Genomic DNA, 18,400 nt, shown 5'->3' with positions numbered 1-18,400 from the left:
CGCTGTTACATCCCTCGCCAAACAGAAAGAAATGGAATCTACCAATGTATGTTTTCTCCCGTTGACTTTTATAAATTTAAACAGGATTCTCCAACGTTTACCAAGCATTAGGAAACGAGATGGTGATAGGACTACTCTCTGTGAACACAGTTTTCCTTTCGGTGATTTCAATGACTCTTTGTGTATATAATTGATAACTGTTTTATTACTTGTGTCCGTGGAAAATTTAGTATTTGCGGGTTGTTGTTGCTGTTATTGGTGGAAATCATTTTGGTTACGGTTGTAGGGCGGCCATTTTGTTTTCGAAGGGCGTCGCAAGATGGCTGCCGCCTGGGAAGTTATGTTTGGAGTTTGGGGGTTAGAAATGTGGATATTTGGGAATTTTGGGGTTAGAAAATGTGGATATTTGCAAATTTGGGAATTGAATAATTTGTTAATTGGGAATCGGGGGGGTTTGAAATTCTGAAGTTTAGAAATTTTAATATTTGAGTGTTTGAATGCTTGGAAGTTTGAATATTTGAGAATTTGAATGCTTGGAAGTTTGAATATTTGAGTATTCGAATGCTTGGAAGTTTGAATATTTGAGTATTCGAATGCTTGGAAGTTTGAATATTTGAGTATTCGAATGCTTGGAAGTTTGAATATTTGAGAATTTGAATGCTTGGAAGTTTGAACATTTGAGTATTTGATATTTTAGAAACTTGAATGTTTGAAAATTTGAAAACTTGGAAATTCATGTGTTTAGATATTTGATCATTTGGAATGTGAAAATTTAGAAACCTGGAAATTTGACAATTCAAAAACTTCACAATCCAGATATTTTGATATTTGCTAACTTAGAAATCTAAAAATTTAAACGTTTGCAAATTTGTCAAAATCCAAAAATTTATGTCTCTGAAGTCCAAAAATGTTCCAATTTAAAAACATAGAAATGCACAAAGTAATCTCTCGAATTTGCAAGCAAATATTATCAGCTCATGAATAACCACGACTGCACCCCATCGGAGGTCCTGTAAATCCGGAAACGGGAAGCTTGAATGAGGGCCCTAGGTCAAAGTCCCTAAACGACACGATTATGACGATCACATGGTCAGGTGCGGGTGGAGAGGTGAGATTTTTTACCTATCTCCCGTACGATCGACTTTAACAACCAGTTTCGCCCCACCAGGATCGAGATTTACATAAACGACACAGGTGGCTTTTGTGTTCGCGATTTTAGCGGGAATTGTAGTTTCGCGGCAGGCATCTACGGTGCGTGCAGCTGAAACTACTCTCCGCTTCTTCTTGCATTTGACGTGCATGTTCTTTCACAAAGGGTGACCGCGATTTTTGAAATATTTTTTGAGAAATAAACTAATAGTCTTTTTGTGAGAAGTCTTGTTGTGAATTGTTCGCTGTGACAATTGTTCTTTGAGGATTGAGAGGAACGGGGGACATCAAGGATATTTAATGCATTCGTCGATGAAATATACAGGTAAGTCAATTGTCAAGTTTTTTGAAATTACTGCTCTTCAGAATTTTTGTCAACTTTCAATTTTTTCTGACTTTCAAATTTTGCTAACTTTCAAATTTTGTTAGCTTTCAATTTTTGGTGACTTTCGAATTTTGCTAACTTTAAAATTTTGTTAGCTTTCAATTTTTGGTGACTTTCGAATTTTGCTAATTTTAAAATTTTGTTAGCTTTCAATTTTTGGTGACTTTCAAATTATTTTTAATTTTCGAAGAAGTTAGGATTTTGTGTTCGATTTAAAAGAATTACAGGTTTGATTTAAAAGAATTTTATTGTTAGAGTCATTGTTAGATATTTTATAGTCAGAATTATTTTGCAATTTGAAATATCAATTTGTTGCAAAAATTGTGTTCTACAGTTTGTTACAAAAATTGTGTTCTATAATTTGTTACAAGAATTGCATTCACAATTTTTTTACCAAAATTGTAGCTACAATTTATGACAAAGACTGTGTCTATAATTTGTAAAAATTTTGGCTACAATTATTAAAAATTATTCTACAAAAATTTTTTAAATCCTATAAATTCTACAGAAATGTAAAAAATCTTACAAATTCTATAAAAATTAAAAAATCCTCCAAATTCTACGTAAATAAAAATCTTTCGAATTCCACAAAAATTAAACGAAATCCTCCAAATTTTATAAAAATTAAAATCCCATAAATTTTACAAAAATTAAAATCCCATAAATTCTACAAAAATGAAAAAATCTACAAATTCAGTAAAAATAAAAATCCTACAAATTCTACAAATATTCAAAAAAATCCTACAAATTCAGCAAAAATTAAAATCCTCCAAATTCTACAAATATTCAAAAAAGTCCTACAAATTCAACAAAAATTAAAATCCTACAAATCCACAAAAATTAAAATTCTAAAAATTCAACAAAAACCAAAAAAGTCCTCCAAATTCAACAAAAATTAAGATCCTACAAATCCACAAAAATTAAAATCCTACAAATTCAACAAAAATTCAAAAAAATTCAACAAATTCAACAAAAACTAAAAAAATGATATATTACTCGAATTTATACCACTCTGAAAAGCAATTTACTTAACCAAATTGATCTGCGACCACAAAATGTCTCAATTTATAAACCATCGACTCATTTCGTTACAAGTTTTGAAACAACCACGACATTGAAACGAAAAGTGTTTAATATCGCCAATTTCGAAATCCATGCACAACACAAAGTCAATTCGGCGAGAATTTTATTCGCGAATATTGTTTTACCTTCCGTTTATGATATTCGTCAGGCAGTGAACTGAAAAGTCAGGGAATCACGTATTGCGTGTGGCAAGAAACTTTTGAGAAGTCACGTAAACATTTTTCTTTGCCTCGTGGTCGATTTCGTAAGAAATTTGGTGCAATCGTTCGGATGCAAGTAGGTGACCTTTTGTAGTGAAAATTGTCCTAGATGCTTAGACGCTGTATTTACCCTTCGACTAACCTGATCATTTTTGTCGAGTTTAAAAACTGGTATTTTGCAACCCAACCTTGTTGCAGAAAATTATATTGCAACGTTGAAAAATTATTTTACGACAAATTATTTAAGACATGTTTGCTATTAACTATGGATATATTTATTATTAATTTTATGTATTTTGCAACTTAAACCTTGTTGCAGAAAATTATATTGCAACTTGAAAATTTATTTAACAGAAAATTATTTTAAGACAAATTATTTAAAACATGTTTGCTATTAACTATGGATATGTTCATTATTAATTTTATGTATTTTGCAACTCAAACCTTGTTGCAGAAAATTATATTGCTACGTTGAAAAATTATTTAACAGAAAATTATTTTAGGACAAATTATTTAAGACATGTTTGCTATTAACAATGTATATATTTGTTATTAATTTTATATATTTTGCAACCCAACCTTGTTGCAGAAAATTATATTGCAACGTTGAAAAATTATTTGACAGAAAATTATTTTAAGACAAATTATTTAAGACATGTTTGCTATTAACAATGTATATGTTTGTTATTAATTTTATGTATTTTGCAACTCAAACCTTGTTGCAGAAAATTATATTGCTACGTTGAAAAATTATTTAACAGAAAATTATTTTAGGACAAATTATTTAAGACATGTTTGCTATTAACAATGTATATGTTTGTTATTAATTTTTCTTTATTTATGTGGAAAAATTTGATGTGCAGTTATGAAGAATTTTTGTAACTAAAGTTTTAAAGTTATAACTGAAGTTCTACCTTGATGATCAATTATAAATAACTCGATCAGAGATTGAAGTTACACATAATACTTTTTACAATTTTTAAAAAATTTTGAACAGTCTTCAAAGATTTCATAAATTATACAAATACAGTTAATATCTAAAATTGCTTTATTAAATATAAAATTTTTGTTGAGAATCAGTAATGAACATAACAGTAATTAATTTAGTAAATAATCAATATTAAATAAACAACATAAAATCATAATTTTATAATGTAATCAAATTTTATTAAAATTGCAGATTATTATTAAGCTTGCAAGAATTTTCATTTGCAAATAAAAGTAACTGAAATATTTGTGATAAAAATTTATTCAAAAATGATTCCGTGAAAAGTATAAAATGGGGAAATATTGTAGAACGAGTAGAACACGGAAAAGATCGTAAAATATTTATCTGCAGCAAAGTTAAACTCACCTGACACGTCAATCGTAAAATATATGTATATCTCCGTAATTTGATCAAATAATCAGCAAAGGTCAATTTGCTATTTTTGAAAATAGAAAATACACTATTTGAATGAAAATACACTATTCATGTATTTGCGTTGTTAGTATTTGTTTTATCGATGTTCCATAAAGAATTATTGAAATTAGAGTTTGAATCGAAAGATTGTTCATTAATAAGATATATGTAATAGAGGTGATTGTTATGCTAGATTTATCCGGAAGTGAATAAAAATCGAAGCAGTCGAGGATTGCGACATCAAAGAAATATACGTCGATTAATCATTCGTTTATGATAAACACGAGATAAGCAAAGGAAGGATAGTGGGTTTATTAATATTTATTTGTAACGTAACTCGTGTATAGCGTGTTACGGAATTTTCCCTCGTTATCAGTTACGTCCGATCAGTTCTTAACGCGTTTGTGAATTAACGAAATGAGTTTCTTAATGTTCGAATTTTGAGGTTTGCGAATTTAGGAATTTTTTGGGTTTTTAATTTGAGAACATCAACTTTTCGGATTCTCAAAGTTTCAAATTTATCAGTTTTCAAATTATCGAAGTACCTAATTCTCAAGTTAAGAAATTCGCAAATTACCAAATTCTCGAATTACCAAGTTCTCGAATTACCAAGTTCTCAAAGTACCAAATTCTCAAATTACCAAGTTTTCAAATTACCACATTCTCAAGTTACCAAATTCTCAAGCTACCAAATTCTCAAGTTACCAAGTTCTCAAGTTACCAAATTCTCAAGTTACCAAGTTCTCAAGTTACCAAATTCTCGAATTACCAAATTCTCAAGTTACCAAATTCTCAAGCTACCAAATTCTCAAATTACCAAATTCTCAAATTACCAAGTTCTCAAATTACCACATTCTCAAGTTACCAAATTCTCAAGTTCCCAAATTCTCAAGTTACCAAATTCTCAAATTACTAAGTTCTCAAGTTACCAAATTCTCAAATTACCAAGTTCTCAAATTACCAAATTCTCAAATTACCAAATTCTCGAATTACCAAATTCTCGAATTACCAAATTCTCGAATTACCAAATTCTCAAGCTACCAAATTCTCAAATTACCAAATTCTCAAATTACCAAGTTCTCAAATTACCACATTCTCAAGTTATCAAATTCTCAAGTTACCAAATTCTCAAGTTACCAAGTTCTCAAATTACCACATTCTCAAGCTACCAAATTCTCAAGCTACCAAATTCTCAAGTTCCCAAATTCTCAAGTTACCAAATTCTCAAATTACCAAATTCTCAAATTACCAAATTCTCAAATTACCAAATTCTCAAGTTACCAAGTTCTCAAATTACCAAGTTCTCAAGTTACCAAATTCTCAAATTACTTTCCAATTAAGATTATATTTGTCAAAAACTACTATGTTACCAAATTACTAACGTTACTATGTTATCATTACTATGTTATCACGTAATCTTTTGAATGATTGTTCGTGACACAATTAGCTCGTTCAATGATCATTATCTTTGTTTATATTATATCTTCTCCATAAACGTCATGGCTATAATTGAATTTTCTGTCAGTGTTCTTCCACCTAGCGAAATGTTAAGTATCACAATGATGATGATGATGTTCTGATGATTTATTACTGTCTCTTAATGGATAAGCTCCTCTTGGATACTTTAAATAGGATATGCATAAAAAATTAGCGTAGTTGAAACAACTGTATCAAACATAAGGTTTGTCGACTGCTTATGTTATTAAATTAATCGACAAATTTTCTGTTCCAGTTATCATTATTAATTCTATCATTTACATTTAATATTATACATATATGCAGATATATTTTGAGAAGTTTGGTATTTTTATATTATATATTTTAATTAATTTAACTTATACATATATTATATATTTAAATTGATTTAACTTATATATTATTCATTTAAATTAATTTTTAATTTAAAAGTTGTTTAATTTTATTCAAGATTATTTTATTTAAACGATGTTATTAAGAACAACGTGTAACATTTCATTTAATGGCTGTCGATTTTTTGAAATGTGAAAATACACCGCGTTTCACAACGAGTGCCGCTATATTTTATAAATGTTTAATAATGTTTAATAATGCAGTATTTAATTATACAATATTTGATAGTACAAAAGTTTGATATTATTAATTACTGTTTGAGGATAATTTTATGTAGAAATTTTCAGTTAGAAATACTTTCTAATGCAATATTGCTCTTCTTTCTTCGACATTTTATAATTTTAGGTTATGTCATAGAAACTCGAAGGAGAGAGAGTCATTTCAGACATGTTATCTACGATTATATATAATATTATAATAATTTGAGTTTGAAATTCTTTCTAATGAAATATTACTCCTCTTTCTCTATCATTTTACAATTTTAGGTTATGTCTCAGTCATATTCGAAATACACAGACTTTTCAGATATGCTGACTAGGATTACATTTGCAAGATCAAATAGAAATAATAAACTGTTGACGTAAACAGGTATTTAAGCTGCGTCCTATACAATCTCCTCAGTTAAACGTTTGATGAAACGTCGAACGTTTCATCAAACTGATTTCGGTTCGCGTAAAATTTTCAAATTAAACAGTTAATTAAACTAAATTAAATTTATATAGTTACTGTACTAAATCTTGAAATTTAAACCGACTGTGTGAACCGACTGTGTATATTTAAATAGAGCAAATAATTATTTATTATATAATCAACGTGTGATAAATTTTCGAATTTAAAAATCTTTATAAAACCTTGGCTAAATTTGAAATATTTTGAAATTTTGGAAAAATATTTAGGTACATGTTTTGTGTTAAATTTTCGAATTTAAAAATAGCTATAAAACCTTGATTTTTTAAATTTTGGAATATTTTGAAGTTTTAGAAAAATATTAGGCTTATACTTATGTCCTAAATTTTTTAATTTAAAAATTTCTATAAAACCTTGATTAAATTTGAAATATTTTGAAATTTCAGACAAATATTTAGGTACACCTTATGTGCTAAATTTTCGAATTTAAAAATTTCTATAAAACCTTGATTAAATTTTGAACATTTTGAAATTTCAAACAAATATTTAGGTACACGTTATATACTAATTTTTGAAATATTAAAAAAGTATTTAAATACAAGTTATGTGCTAAATTTTGAAATTTTCAAAGCACCTGTGTAAAACCTTCATTAAGTGTATATTATGAAATTTTAGAAAAATATTTAGGCATCCATTATACACTAAATTTTGAAATATAAGAAAAATATTTTATACACACGTTATATACAAAATTTTGAAATATACCCAAAATATTTAAATACACGTTATATACTAAATTTTGAAATATACCCAAAATATTTAGATACACCTCATACACTAAATTTAAAAAAAAATATTTAGATACGTTATATACTAAATTCTGAAATAAAAAAACTTAACAAGCTACCTATACATATCAAGCTTTATACATACCTAAAATAAATTTCAAAGTAAAACAAAAAAATTTGCACATATCAGGCATTCTATTATCACTTTATTATTACCCCTCGATTATTAGAAGCACATTATTAAAACTAGATAAATTACCGTTAATAATCGTTGATCACCATTAAATCGCTATTAAAATGCGACACACACTCGTCCAATTACATGACGTGTAACACACACGTTAAATCCTTGAACTCGGTAATTTGTCAGCTGCTAATTCTTTTCTCTCGCTAATTACTCTTTTCTAAATTAAGTGTATCAGCCTTGATGTAAATCTGGGTATAAATAGAATTCGGCAAAGGAGTTTTTTAATTGTTCATCGTGGTATTTATCAACATTTGCACGTGGTTTTTGATAAAGCGAGTTTTCGAATAACAAACCATGTTTTGTGACGCAAATGTACATCATGCTCGACGACGTACATAGCTTCGGAAGTTTTGAAAAACGAGGAAACGGTCGATTAGAGACACGTGTTTTATTGATAATTGTCGTGTTACTGCACTTAATTAATTATCAGAGAAAAGGGAAGGAATTATCTCTATTAAGTAGGGAAGGAATTTTATTTTAAATTCCTTTAAATAGGAATTTTTGAAATAATTCGAATATTTGAAAAATTCAGTATATTATTTTTTTTAAATGATTCAAATTTAAAATATAACGTGGAGGTTCGAGGATAATTATTATTGTTAAATATCGTGTCATTGTAATTGTCAGATAATTAATTAGGGAATGAACCATTTTTTTAAATAATTCTTTAAAATATAACATGGAGGTTAGAAAATAATAATTGATAAATTTGTAACTGCAGTAATTGTCAGAGAATTAATTAGGGAATTAAGTATTTTTTAAATAATTCAAATTTAATATTTAACGTGCAGGTTCGAAAATAATTAATTCAAATTTAATAAAAATAACTAATTTATTCTATGATATTAGGAATCTGGATCCAATTGAAAATATTACAAATTAAATTTGTAAAAATTAGTTAATCTTGAAAAATATTAAAATAGATGATATTTAAAAATAAATAATAAATATAAGAAATAAATGAACATAAGAATATTAAATAATAAATAAATAAATATAAGAACATCAAATAACAAATAAATAAATATAAGAACATCAAATAACAAATAAATAAACACAAGAACATTAAATAATAAATAAATAAATATTTAAATTTTCTTACAATGTATAATTCTTCATAAATAAATTTAATTTTCCTAAACAAAATCGCATTAAAAATTGTTAATTAATTTTCGTTGAGTGCAGAAAGTGAACCATGGTATTTAAACGAATTTGGAACATGTTTTCCTTGTTCAACTATACTCGTTGGCGACGTATGTTGTTTAATAATTTTCCTTGTTTCCTTAATTTTTTTAACAAAATTTTTAAGGTTGCGCCAGCCTTCTTATTGCATAATGCATTTGTGGTTACGTCACACAAATTCTTTAAACAATTTATTTTCGATGATAGTATAAGAATTGTTGATCATCTAGTTAGAGGCGTATACTGAGTAAAGTGTAGTAGAAAAATAAAATTATTTGTTTTAAATTAAAGCTGAAGACTCAAAGTCTGAGGAGTCTGGACCGGCAGATTTCGAAAGAGCAATAATAAGCACTGGTAAGCATTATTTATTCATTATTATATTAAATTGATGTTGAAATATATGTAAAAGTTACGAATAATTTGATGTAGGTAGAATGTAAAATATTTGAAATGAAACAAATTTAGAAAAAATAGGGTATTGTTCATTTGTTCAGTTTAGTCAAATTTAGAATTTGAAAATTTGCTATTTGGAAAATTATAGCTTTTCAAAATTTTTTAATATAATTTTTATAGTTGATCATTTGTGAGCTAAATATTTAAATTTGTTAATTTTTAGATTTCTGTATTTTCAAAGATACTAAAGTCCCAAATTTTTATTTTCACAAACTCTCAAATTCACAGGTAGCCAATTCCCTAAATCCCTAGATTCTTAAATGCCTAAATAACTGAATTTCCAAATTCCTAAATTCTCAAATTCACAAACCCCTAAATCCCGATATTACCAAATCCTAAAATCCCTAGATTATTACGTCCCTAATTCCCTAGATTGATGGATTCCTAAATTACAAAATTCCTAAATCCCCAAATCCCTACATTCCCAAATTCCTAAATTCCTAAATTCCTAAATTCCCAAATTCAGAAACCCCTAAATCCCTATATCACCAAATCCTAAAATCCCTAGATTATTACGTCCCTAATTTCCTAGATTGATGGATTCCTAAATTTCCAAATTCCTAAATTCCCAAATTTCCAAATTTCCAAATTCCTAAATTCCCAAATTTCCAAATTTCCAAATTCCTAAATCCCCAAATTCCCAAATCCCCACATTCCCAAATTCCTAAATTCCCAAATTCACAAACCCCTAAATCCCTATATCACCAAATCCTAAAATCCCTAGATTATTACGTCCCTAATTCCCTAGATTGCTGGATTCCTAAATTACAAAATTCCCAAATTCCCAAATTCTCAAGTTTCCCAATTCCCAAATCCCTAAATCCCAAAACCACCAAATCCTTGAATCCCTAGATTCCTACATCTCTAATTCCCTAGGTTCCTAAATACCTAAATTTTCAAATTCTTAAATTCCTAAATCCTCAAATTTCCAAATTCTCAAGTACCCAAATCCCCAAATTCTCAAATTCCTAGATTCCTACATCCCAAATTCCCTTGATTCCTAAATTCCCAAATCTCCAAAATTCCAAAAATCCCTAAATCTCCAAATCCTCGAATCCCTCTATCCCCAACATCCCAAATTCCCCAGATTCCCAACACTCACATACCTAAACATCTAAACATCCACCTACCACCATCCGCAAGCGCAACACCACAAAAATGTAAACAACTATCAAGTTAATTTTAATAATTCACCTCTAAAATACCTAACACAATTCCAACAACTTCGCTAATTGCTCAACGCAATTTTCCCAACAGGTTATGGAAAGTTCAACTACTTATTACTACTGGCCGTGTTGCCCGCCAGTTTCTCCAGTATCTTCTCGTCGTCGGCCATGTCGTACGTTTTACCGTCCGCAGAATGCGACCTGGGCCTCACCATGTTCCACAAGGGTCTCCTCAACTCGATGACATTCGCAGGTTGTATACTCATGTTTTTGTAATCACATAAAACGCCACTGTAATTACAGGTTGAGCTTGTACAGGCATTCAAAGTGCAATTCGGTACGGTTCGACTTCGTGCGTATTACACGGTGTACATGCACTGCGGGCTCTTTAGAGAATGTGTTTGTAGGAGGGCATACATGGTAAATAAAAACACATTCTTCGCACTTTGTACCTTTGGCCCTGCAAAATTCTACAGATGTATTTTGTGGGGCAATTCCTTAACCTATAATTTTCTGGACGTTGTTCACAGATAGTTACAATGACAGCTGAAGAAAGTTAGAATGTTAGGTAGGATTAGATTGTAATCAGAATTGAAGGCAAAATGAAAATACGAGGGTGGTTTATACAGGGTGTTATAACTAGTGTAGGTTCAATGTAGCTGACGCGATTCTGAATAAGATTTCCCTTTGCAAAAATGGGGTAGGAAGCTTCCTTTTTGAATTATTAAGGAAAAACACGGACCAATCAGAGCGCGAGGATTGCACATGCGCAGACGCGAGAGCGGCAACTTCGAGCCTAGTGGCTGAGCGCGTGTAATCTTCACGCTCTGATTGCTACGCGTTAGATTACCACACGTTGCATTAGTACGCGTAGAATTACCACGCGTTGCATTACTACGCGTTGGTTAACTACGCGTTAGATTTCCGCGCGTTAGACTCCTACGTGTAGAATTACCACGCGTTGTATTACTACGCGTTGGATTACTATGCGTTGAATATCCACGCGCTGGATTACTACGCGTTGGATATTCACACACTGGGTTACTACGCGTTGGATTACTACTCGTTGAATTACTATGCATTGGATTATCACACGAGGCATTACTAAGTGTAGAATTACCACGCGTTGCATTACTACGCGTTGGTTAACTACGCGCTAGATTTCCACGCGTTAGATTCGTATGCGTAGAATTACCACGCGTTGTATTACTACGCGTTGGATTACTACGCGTTGAATATCCACGCGATGGATTACTACGCGTTAGATATTCGCACGCTGGGTTACTACGCGTTGGATTACTACGCGTTGAATTACTATGCATTGAATTACCACACGTTGCATTACTAAGTGTAGAATTACCACGCGTTGCATTACTACGCGTTGGTTAACTACGCGTTAGATTTCCACGCGTTAAATTCCTACGCGTAGAATTACCACGCGTTGTATTACTACGCGTTGGATTACTACGCGTTGAATATCCACGCGATGGATTACTACGCGTTAGATATTCGCACGCTGGGTTACTACGCGTTGGATTACTACGCGTTGAATTACTATGCATTGAATTACCACACGTTGCATTACTAAGTGTAGAATTACCACGCGATGCATTACTACGCGTTGGTTAACTACGCGCTAGATTTCCACGCGTTAGATTCGTATGCGTAGAATTACCACGCGTTGTATTACTACGCGTTGGATTACTATGCATTGAATATCCACGCGCTGGATTACTACGCGTTGGATATTCACACGCTGGATTACTACACGTTGGATTACTACGCGTTGGATTACCACACATTAGATAACTACGCGCTATCCGAAGCTGACATTCTCGCGTCTGCGCATGCATAGTCCTCGCGCTCTGATTGGTCTGTGTTTTTCCTTAATAATTCAAAAACGAAGCTTCCTACCCCATTTTTGCAAAGGGAAATCTTATTCAGAATCACGTCAGCTACCAATTCAGAGACCTATACTAATTGTGAAACGCCCTGTATTTGAACTGTAGGGTCCCCAATGTGATATTGTAAGACAAGGGGTAAAGTGCTAACTATTGTACTCCGCTACAATTTAATCTTCATTTGACCTTGTCAAGGTTGAATCTTGTTCATAGAATTGCTTCAAAACTAATTATGTTACACAAAAAATTTAAAATGGCTTCCTTAACTTGTAGCATTCACAAAAATATTAATATTATAGCGCTTATAGTTTATATCATATGGTAATGAATGATGCATATCATTAATATTAATAATTTCAAAGATCCACTGCATACGTCGATTTTCATTGTGGTCATGTCAAAAATATTCCAAACAAACACCTTTGAAAAACCTGAACTAGAAGAATGTTAAATCTTCGAATATGAAGGAAGACGTTTCTCGCGGAAAGAATTTATCTCGAATGTCATTCTCGGAACACTTAATCTGAAAAATTTGAATACGTGTTCGTGGATGATTCAAAATAAACCGACACAACCGACAAGTCGACACAAGTTATACACAATGAATCAAACGATCATAAGGGAAAGGATTCGTGGAAATTTCTTTATGGCACCCGATTAATTAACTGTTGACGAACAATGTTACCTTCTTTTCACCGATCAACATCGTATCAGTGTACACTCGGTAGCCATGTTCTTTTGCAAAGATATGGCAATAATAGAAACAGATAAGCAAGATACGAGAATTTATGAAAATGGAAAGTACCCACGGTGGCATTGGTATTTATAAACATAAATATCAACGGTTGAAATTAATTTATGACCTTATTGGTATACACCTACGGATTTGATGTCTGCTTTTTTAATTTAAACATGTACGTTGCTCATAGGTAAATTATTACATATTGTCACATATGATAATATGTATTATATTTTGAAGGAAAGTTTGTAACGTCGTGTAGTTTGTATGACTAAAAAAATTAACTTTCCCCGTTTATCTGCGTTTAATCAGTATTTGAGATGCAGTCATTTTAGAGATCATTTTAGATGTAGTTTTAATTTTTTTCATTTAAATTGTACTTTTTAGTTTCTTAAGGGTAACAGGAATCTAAGCAATTATATTTATATCGACTTATTCACTGATAAGTTTCGTAGAAATATTGAATAAACTTTGAAGTATGACACATTGACTATCACAGTGAAAAGAAACGTATGTAGTAAGGAACACTGTAATTTTATTCAAATATTGACTAGTATTATTGTTCTTAGTCGTGCAAGATTGAATAACTAGGAATGCAGGTGATTGCTGTACAGTAGACTATAGGACTAGTGCACTCTCGTTATATTGCAGTAATCGATATAGATTCTTATAATTACACTATTATACCATTAACTACTATTATAGTTATATGTCCCTTAAGATTTAATAATTACAATTTGCAGATAACTGCAGTAGAGTATAGGACTACACTACTCTCGTTATATTGCATAATCCACGTAGATCTTCATAATTACACTATTGACTATTACAGTCCTGTAAATATGTTCTGTGAAAGCTAATAATCACAACCAATTAGTAACTGCTATGATTGCATGACTACAGTATACTCTCGTTATATTGCAATTTATAAATCCTTACAATGAGCAAATCCTACCAGTGTATAAGTGCTATTATTGTGCACAGAAGTCCTATTAATGTACATACAAGTCCTACTAGTGTGCATACAAGTTCTAATGTCCGCACAAATGTGGCAATATAACGAGAGACCAATTTACATCACTTACCAAAGTTTCAAACTAGACTATTATTATTAAAGCTCCACTTATTTTCAGGTATGATCAGCACCTCGTTTTTCTGGGGCTTCATGACCGACACATTTGGTCGTAGGAAGATTATGGTTTATGGCTATATGTTCACCGGACTTCTGAGCGTGGCAACATGTTTCTCGCATACCTCTTGGCTTTTAATTTTGTTCAAATTCCTCGACGGTGTGATGTAAGTAGAGAAAGCTGTAATACAAACAGCCTAATAGAATGTTGCTTATTAATTTCTACTCGTTCTTGCAATTACAATCTTTGACAACTGTTGACCTTAAACAATGATATACTACCAATGTGCATTCATTATATTTCCCATCTTTATCTTTCATTAAATGGAGACACATTGTAATGAAATAGACCAAAGTATATTAAAATTGAAATAAAATCTAATAAATTCAAATTTAAAAATTAAAATAAAATTAGATACAGCAAACTGTGTTTATCTGCTGAAAAGTCTTTGCTATTATGTTTCTTTTAGACTTATATCATTGATATTTAATTTGTTGAATTTGAATAAAATAAAATTACATACAACTGCGTTTTCTTATCTACTGAAAAATCTTTGCTATTATATTTCTTTTAGACCTACATCATTTTCAATGACATTTGTTAATGAGTCAATGTTCTTCATATATCGTTCTACTTCATCAAGTGGACTCATCTTGAATCCACTTCACCTTGAAGCTTCACATCCCAATCAAATTTTGTAATTATATTCACAGTATATCTGGTCCATATGCAGCGTTGATGTCATACTTAGCTGAAATACACAACGAGACGCATCGATCTCGCAGCTATATGTGGCTAGGAGTCTTCTTCTCCTTAGGAAACATCTCTCTACCTTGTAAGTATTCAATAATAATTCATGATAACACGAAAAATCGACACTAATTTTCATTTATGTAATGTGGACTATAATCAGTCTAATTAATTATAATCAAATGTGTCAATGTAATATGCAATGTAATATGATATACATCTATTATGTACACTATAATGTACCACACGTAATGTTCGATTATTGTCAAATTTTAAAAAAAATTTTACGAATTTCTCAAAATAATTTAAACGCTAAATAATTTCATTTTTGTAGTGCACTAATACTCGCCATTTTGCATTAGTAACAATACAATTTTATTGTGGTCATCATATATAATCGACGTGATTCAGTTATGAAGTTTTGTCCTAATTCATCCTAAAAGCATCACAAGAAGTTTAAGTCAAAACCCAAGAACGCAAGGAGTAAGTACATAAATAATTGCAGGCATAGCATGGCTGATCATACCCCAAAAATGGACCATAAATCTAGGAAGCGGAGCGATGGAAATCAATTCCTGGAGAGTATTTCTGGCAATCTGTTCGTTGCCAGAATTCCTTGCATGCGTGGCCCTGTACGCTTTCCCCGAGAGCCCGCGTTTCCTTTTATTGAAAGGCAGACGCGAAGAAGCCCTCGAGGTCTTCAAGAAGATCTACTCGGTTAACACCGGCAAAGAGCCGGACACGTATCCGGTGAGTAACGCCAAAATTAGGTTTTTTCCACAAAAAAGTGACGTGCGATCTTGTTCTCGTTATCTTATCGAAAAGGCATTTAATTGCTTCCGGCTTAATTGTGGAGGACCTTTATTGTAAATTAGGATTTCTTGGAACGTTGCTTCTTTCAAGTACTATTATAATAATTACGATTAACTAGCTCTGCGATTAACTAGCTCTACGTTTAACTAGTTTTATGTACAAGTTCTTTTGGATGTAATACATTTTGATAGAAACATTGTATAATTTACGAAAAATTTGTCCAGTACAAATGTCTGATAATTGTTATTATTTACAGATAAAAGATCTGGAGGACGAATATTCCGTGGAAACATGCAGTAACAGTCTGAAGGACAAATTGCATTCGGGTTGGTTGCAAATTAAACCATTGTTCTCGTCGCCGAATATCTTCAAGCTCATCGCCATCAGTTTGATCCAACTCGGAGCCACAATAGGGTTAGAATCGATTCCTTCTAAATTCCACCATTAACTCTTCACGTACTCTTTGTAATTTTTAATTCTTTCGTTAGAAAGTTACATATTCTGTAATTAAACCTTTTATACTTCTTGTAATAAACGTAGACTCCCGTATAAGCGTTGTTGTAGTAGACTCTCGCTATATGGCCCACCTATATTGGACGTAAATATTTGCTCGTACAAAATTTGTAAAATGTCCTGAGATATTTGAGGAGTAATAGAAATGTATCTGAGGAGTCAATGTTCAAATTTAAATTATAAAAAAAGAATATAAAATCAAGAAATTTGAAGAGTCAACATTCAAATTTTGCAAAAATTTTGTGACAATTGTAACAAAAGTCAATTAACTAATTGTCGATTTTTAGGTCAAACTCCATCAGACTATGGATGCCGCAACTATTCACAATGATGGAGCATTTCAAGCACGATTACATGAAACAAGAATATTCGAGCAGCCAGCCGCGCTTCTGTTACATGTTAGGCCAACAGCAAACCAATCATAGTTCCTTCTCAAGTTTCAAGAATGAAACTTCAAACGTTGCTCACGAATGCATACCGGTATACATTCATAATTATACACATTTATTAGTTTGTTGCAATTAGTACATTTTTGTGTCATTTCAGGCGGAATTGAATTCAACAGTATTCATCAATTCTATTGTGATAGCTACAACTGGTGTTGTAGGATATACTTTAGCGGGATCGTTAATCACTGTTATAGGAAAGAAGAAGCTGATAGGTAAGATCATTTAAATTATTTATTTTATCATGTAATTTTAATTTATGCAAGGAGCAAAGAATGATGCTTATACCATCATAAAAAGAAACAGTGTTTATTTATGTTTACATTTTTCTACAAATTTGAACCTATTTTATAATTTTCACTATAATATTTTACAAGCTGAAGTATAAAATATTGTTACCATTAAATATTTAATCTGACTGATGAATTATAACAGCTGAATAATAAATCTATTTTATAATTTTCGCTATAATATTTTGCAAGCATAAAATAGTGTTATTTAATCTAATGATTCATTTTTAGCGACCTGTTTCATGGTGGCCGCAGCTTGCTGCGCATCCCTATATTGGGCAGACAATACCAATAGCATTCTCGGTTTGTCTTCAGTTTTCGTGGCTATGTCCAGCATAGGCGGTGCCTGTGTCATAAATGTTATAGTCGACAATTTCCCCACCTGTCTCAGGTATGCAAATTTTAATTTTTTATTGTTCTGGCTCATCAATTATCTCATACTTTCAGAACTATGGCGGTTAGTTTAACTATGATGGTTGGCAGAATTGGGGCAGTCATAGGAAACTTGTTATTCCCAATTTTATTCGACTTGTCATGTTTGGGTCCTTTCGTCATGATTGGCTCTGCTTCTTTAGGTAAATTGTGACACACATTTAAATATAATATAATTTACATAATTTCTGAAGTAATGGGTAAAAATTTATCTTACAATTTATTACTAAAATTTTTCTTACAATTTATTTATGTCTCTTATTTATTAATTTATGTCTCATATTATTTATTATAAGAAATTACTGAAGGATTAATATTTAAAAATTTTCAGTATCGGCCTTATTGGTTACTCTTCTTCCCCGGAAGCACTCCGGCAAGGATAAATCGAAACAGCTCGCCTGAGAACCGCCATATTGGATAAAATACGCATACACATCTAGGAATAAAACATTCGCTTGTAAATACGTCCCTGGTCTTTCGTCGACTGTGTGTAGTTTCGATGCATGATTATTTTTATCATGTAAATATGTAAATATACAGTTATACTCATGTAGCATAAGATCACCGTTTTATATATTCGTGCAATTAAACTCGATCCGCGGAACCAGCGTCATACCTGAAACTTTTAGTGAGTCTCGTAGTTAAACAGCGTGAAATAATTATTTTAGACTAATCCTTCATCGTATTTTAATCGTTTCGTCAACCAGTGAATTGTTAGGTAATCAGTCGAGTTGCGTCGTGATGAAACGATGTAACAAAAAGGATCATTATTGTTATATAATAAATCTATTTTATTATTATTTTAATGTGAACACATTATTTTCGTCGACTGAAG

The 18,400-nt window shown here is 31.1% G+C and overlaps 1 protein-coding gene across 4 annotated transcripts; it reads left to right on the top strand.

The window, feature by feature from the left end:
• The first annotated feature begins 1,212 nt into the window (after window positions 1-1,212).
• LOC100882623 (synaptic vesicle glycoprotein 2B) lies at window positions 1,213-18,365 on the top strand. 4 transcript variants are annotated; one of them, XM_076540338.1, is made up of 13 exons: window positions 6,709-6,984; window positions 8,936-9,003; window positions 9,224-9,286; window positions 10,643-10,804; window positions 14,325-14,487; window positions 15,035-15,156; window positions 15,577-15,821; window positions 16,141-16,298; window positions 16,685-16,877; window positions 16,944-17,058; window positions 17,365-17,524; window positions 17,581-17,708; window positions 17,897-18,365. In XM_076540338.1, the coding sequence occupies exons 2-13, from the start codon at window positions 8,946-8,948 to the stop codon at window positions 17,965-17,967; spliced, it is 1,638 nt and encodes a 545-aa protein (XP_076396453.1). In that variant the 5' UTR covers window positions 6,709-6,984; window positions 8,936-8,945; the 3' UTR covers window positions 17,968-18,365. The 4 variants fall into 4 exon arrangements, with proteins under 4 accessions (XP_012141523.2, XP_076396453.1, XP_076396452.1 ...); XM_076540337.1 differs by lacking the exon at window positions 6,709-6,984 and adding an exon at window positions 7,554-7,861 and having other exon boundaries at window positions 8,600-9,003; XM_012286133.2 differs by lacking the exons at window positions 6,709-6,984; window positions 8,936-9,003 and adding an exon at window positions 1,213-1,474.
• The last annotated feature ends 35 nt before the right edge of the window (window positions 18,366-18,400 follow it).

Source organism: Megachile rotundata, chromosome 15 (assembly GCF_050947335.1).
Source record: "Megachile rotundata isolate GNS110a chromosome 15, iyMegRotu1, whole genome shotgun sequence".
Lineage (NCBI taxonomy): Eukaryota > Metazoa > Arthropoda > Insecta > Hymenoptera > Megachilidae > Megachile > Megachile rotundata.
Note: the sequence above shows the minus strand (reverse complement) of the source record. Positions and strands in the feature narration are given on the sequence as shown.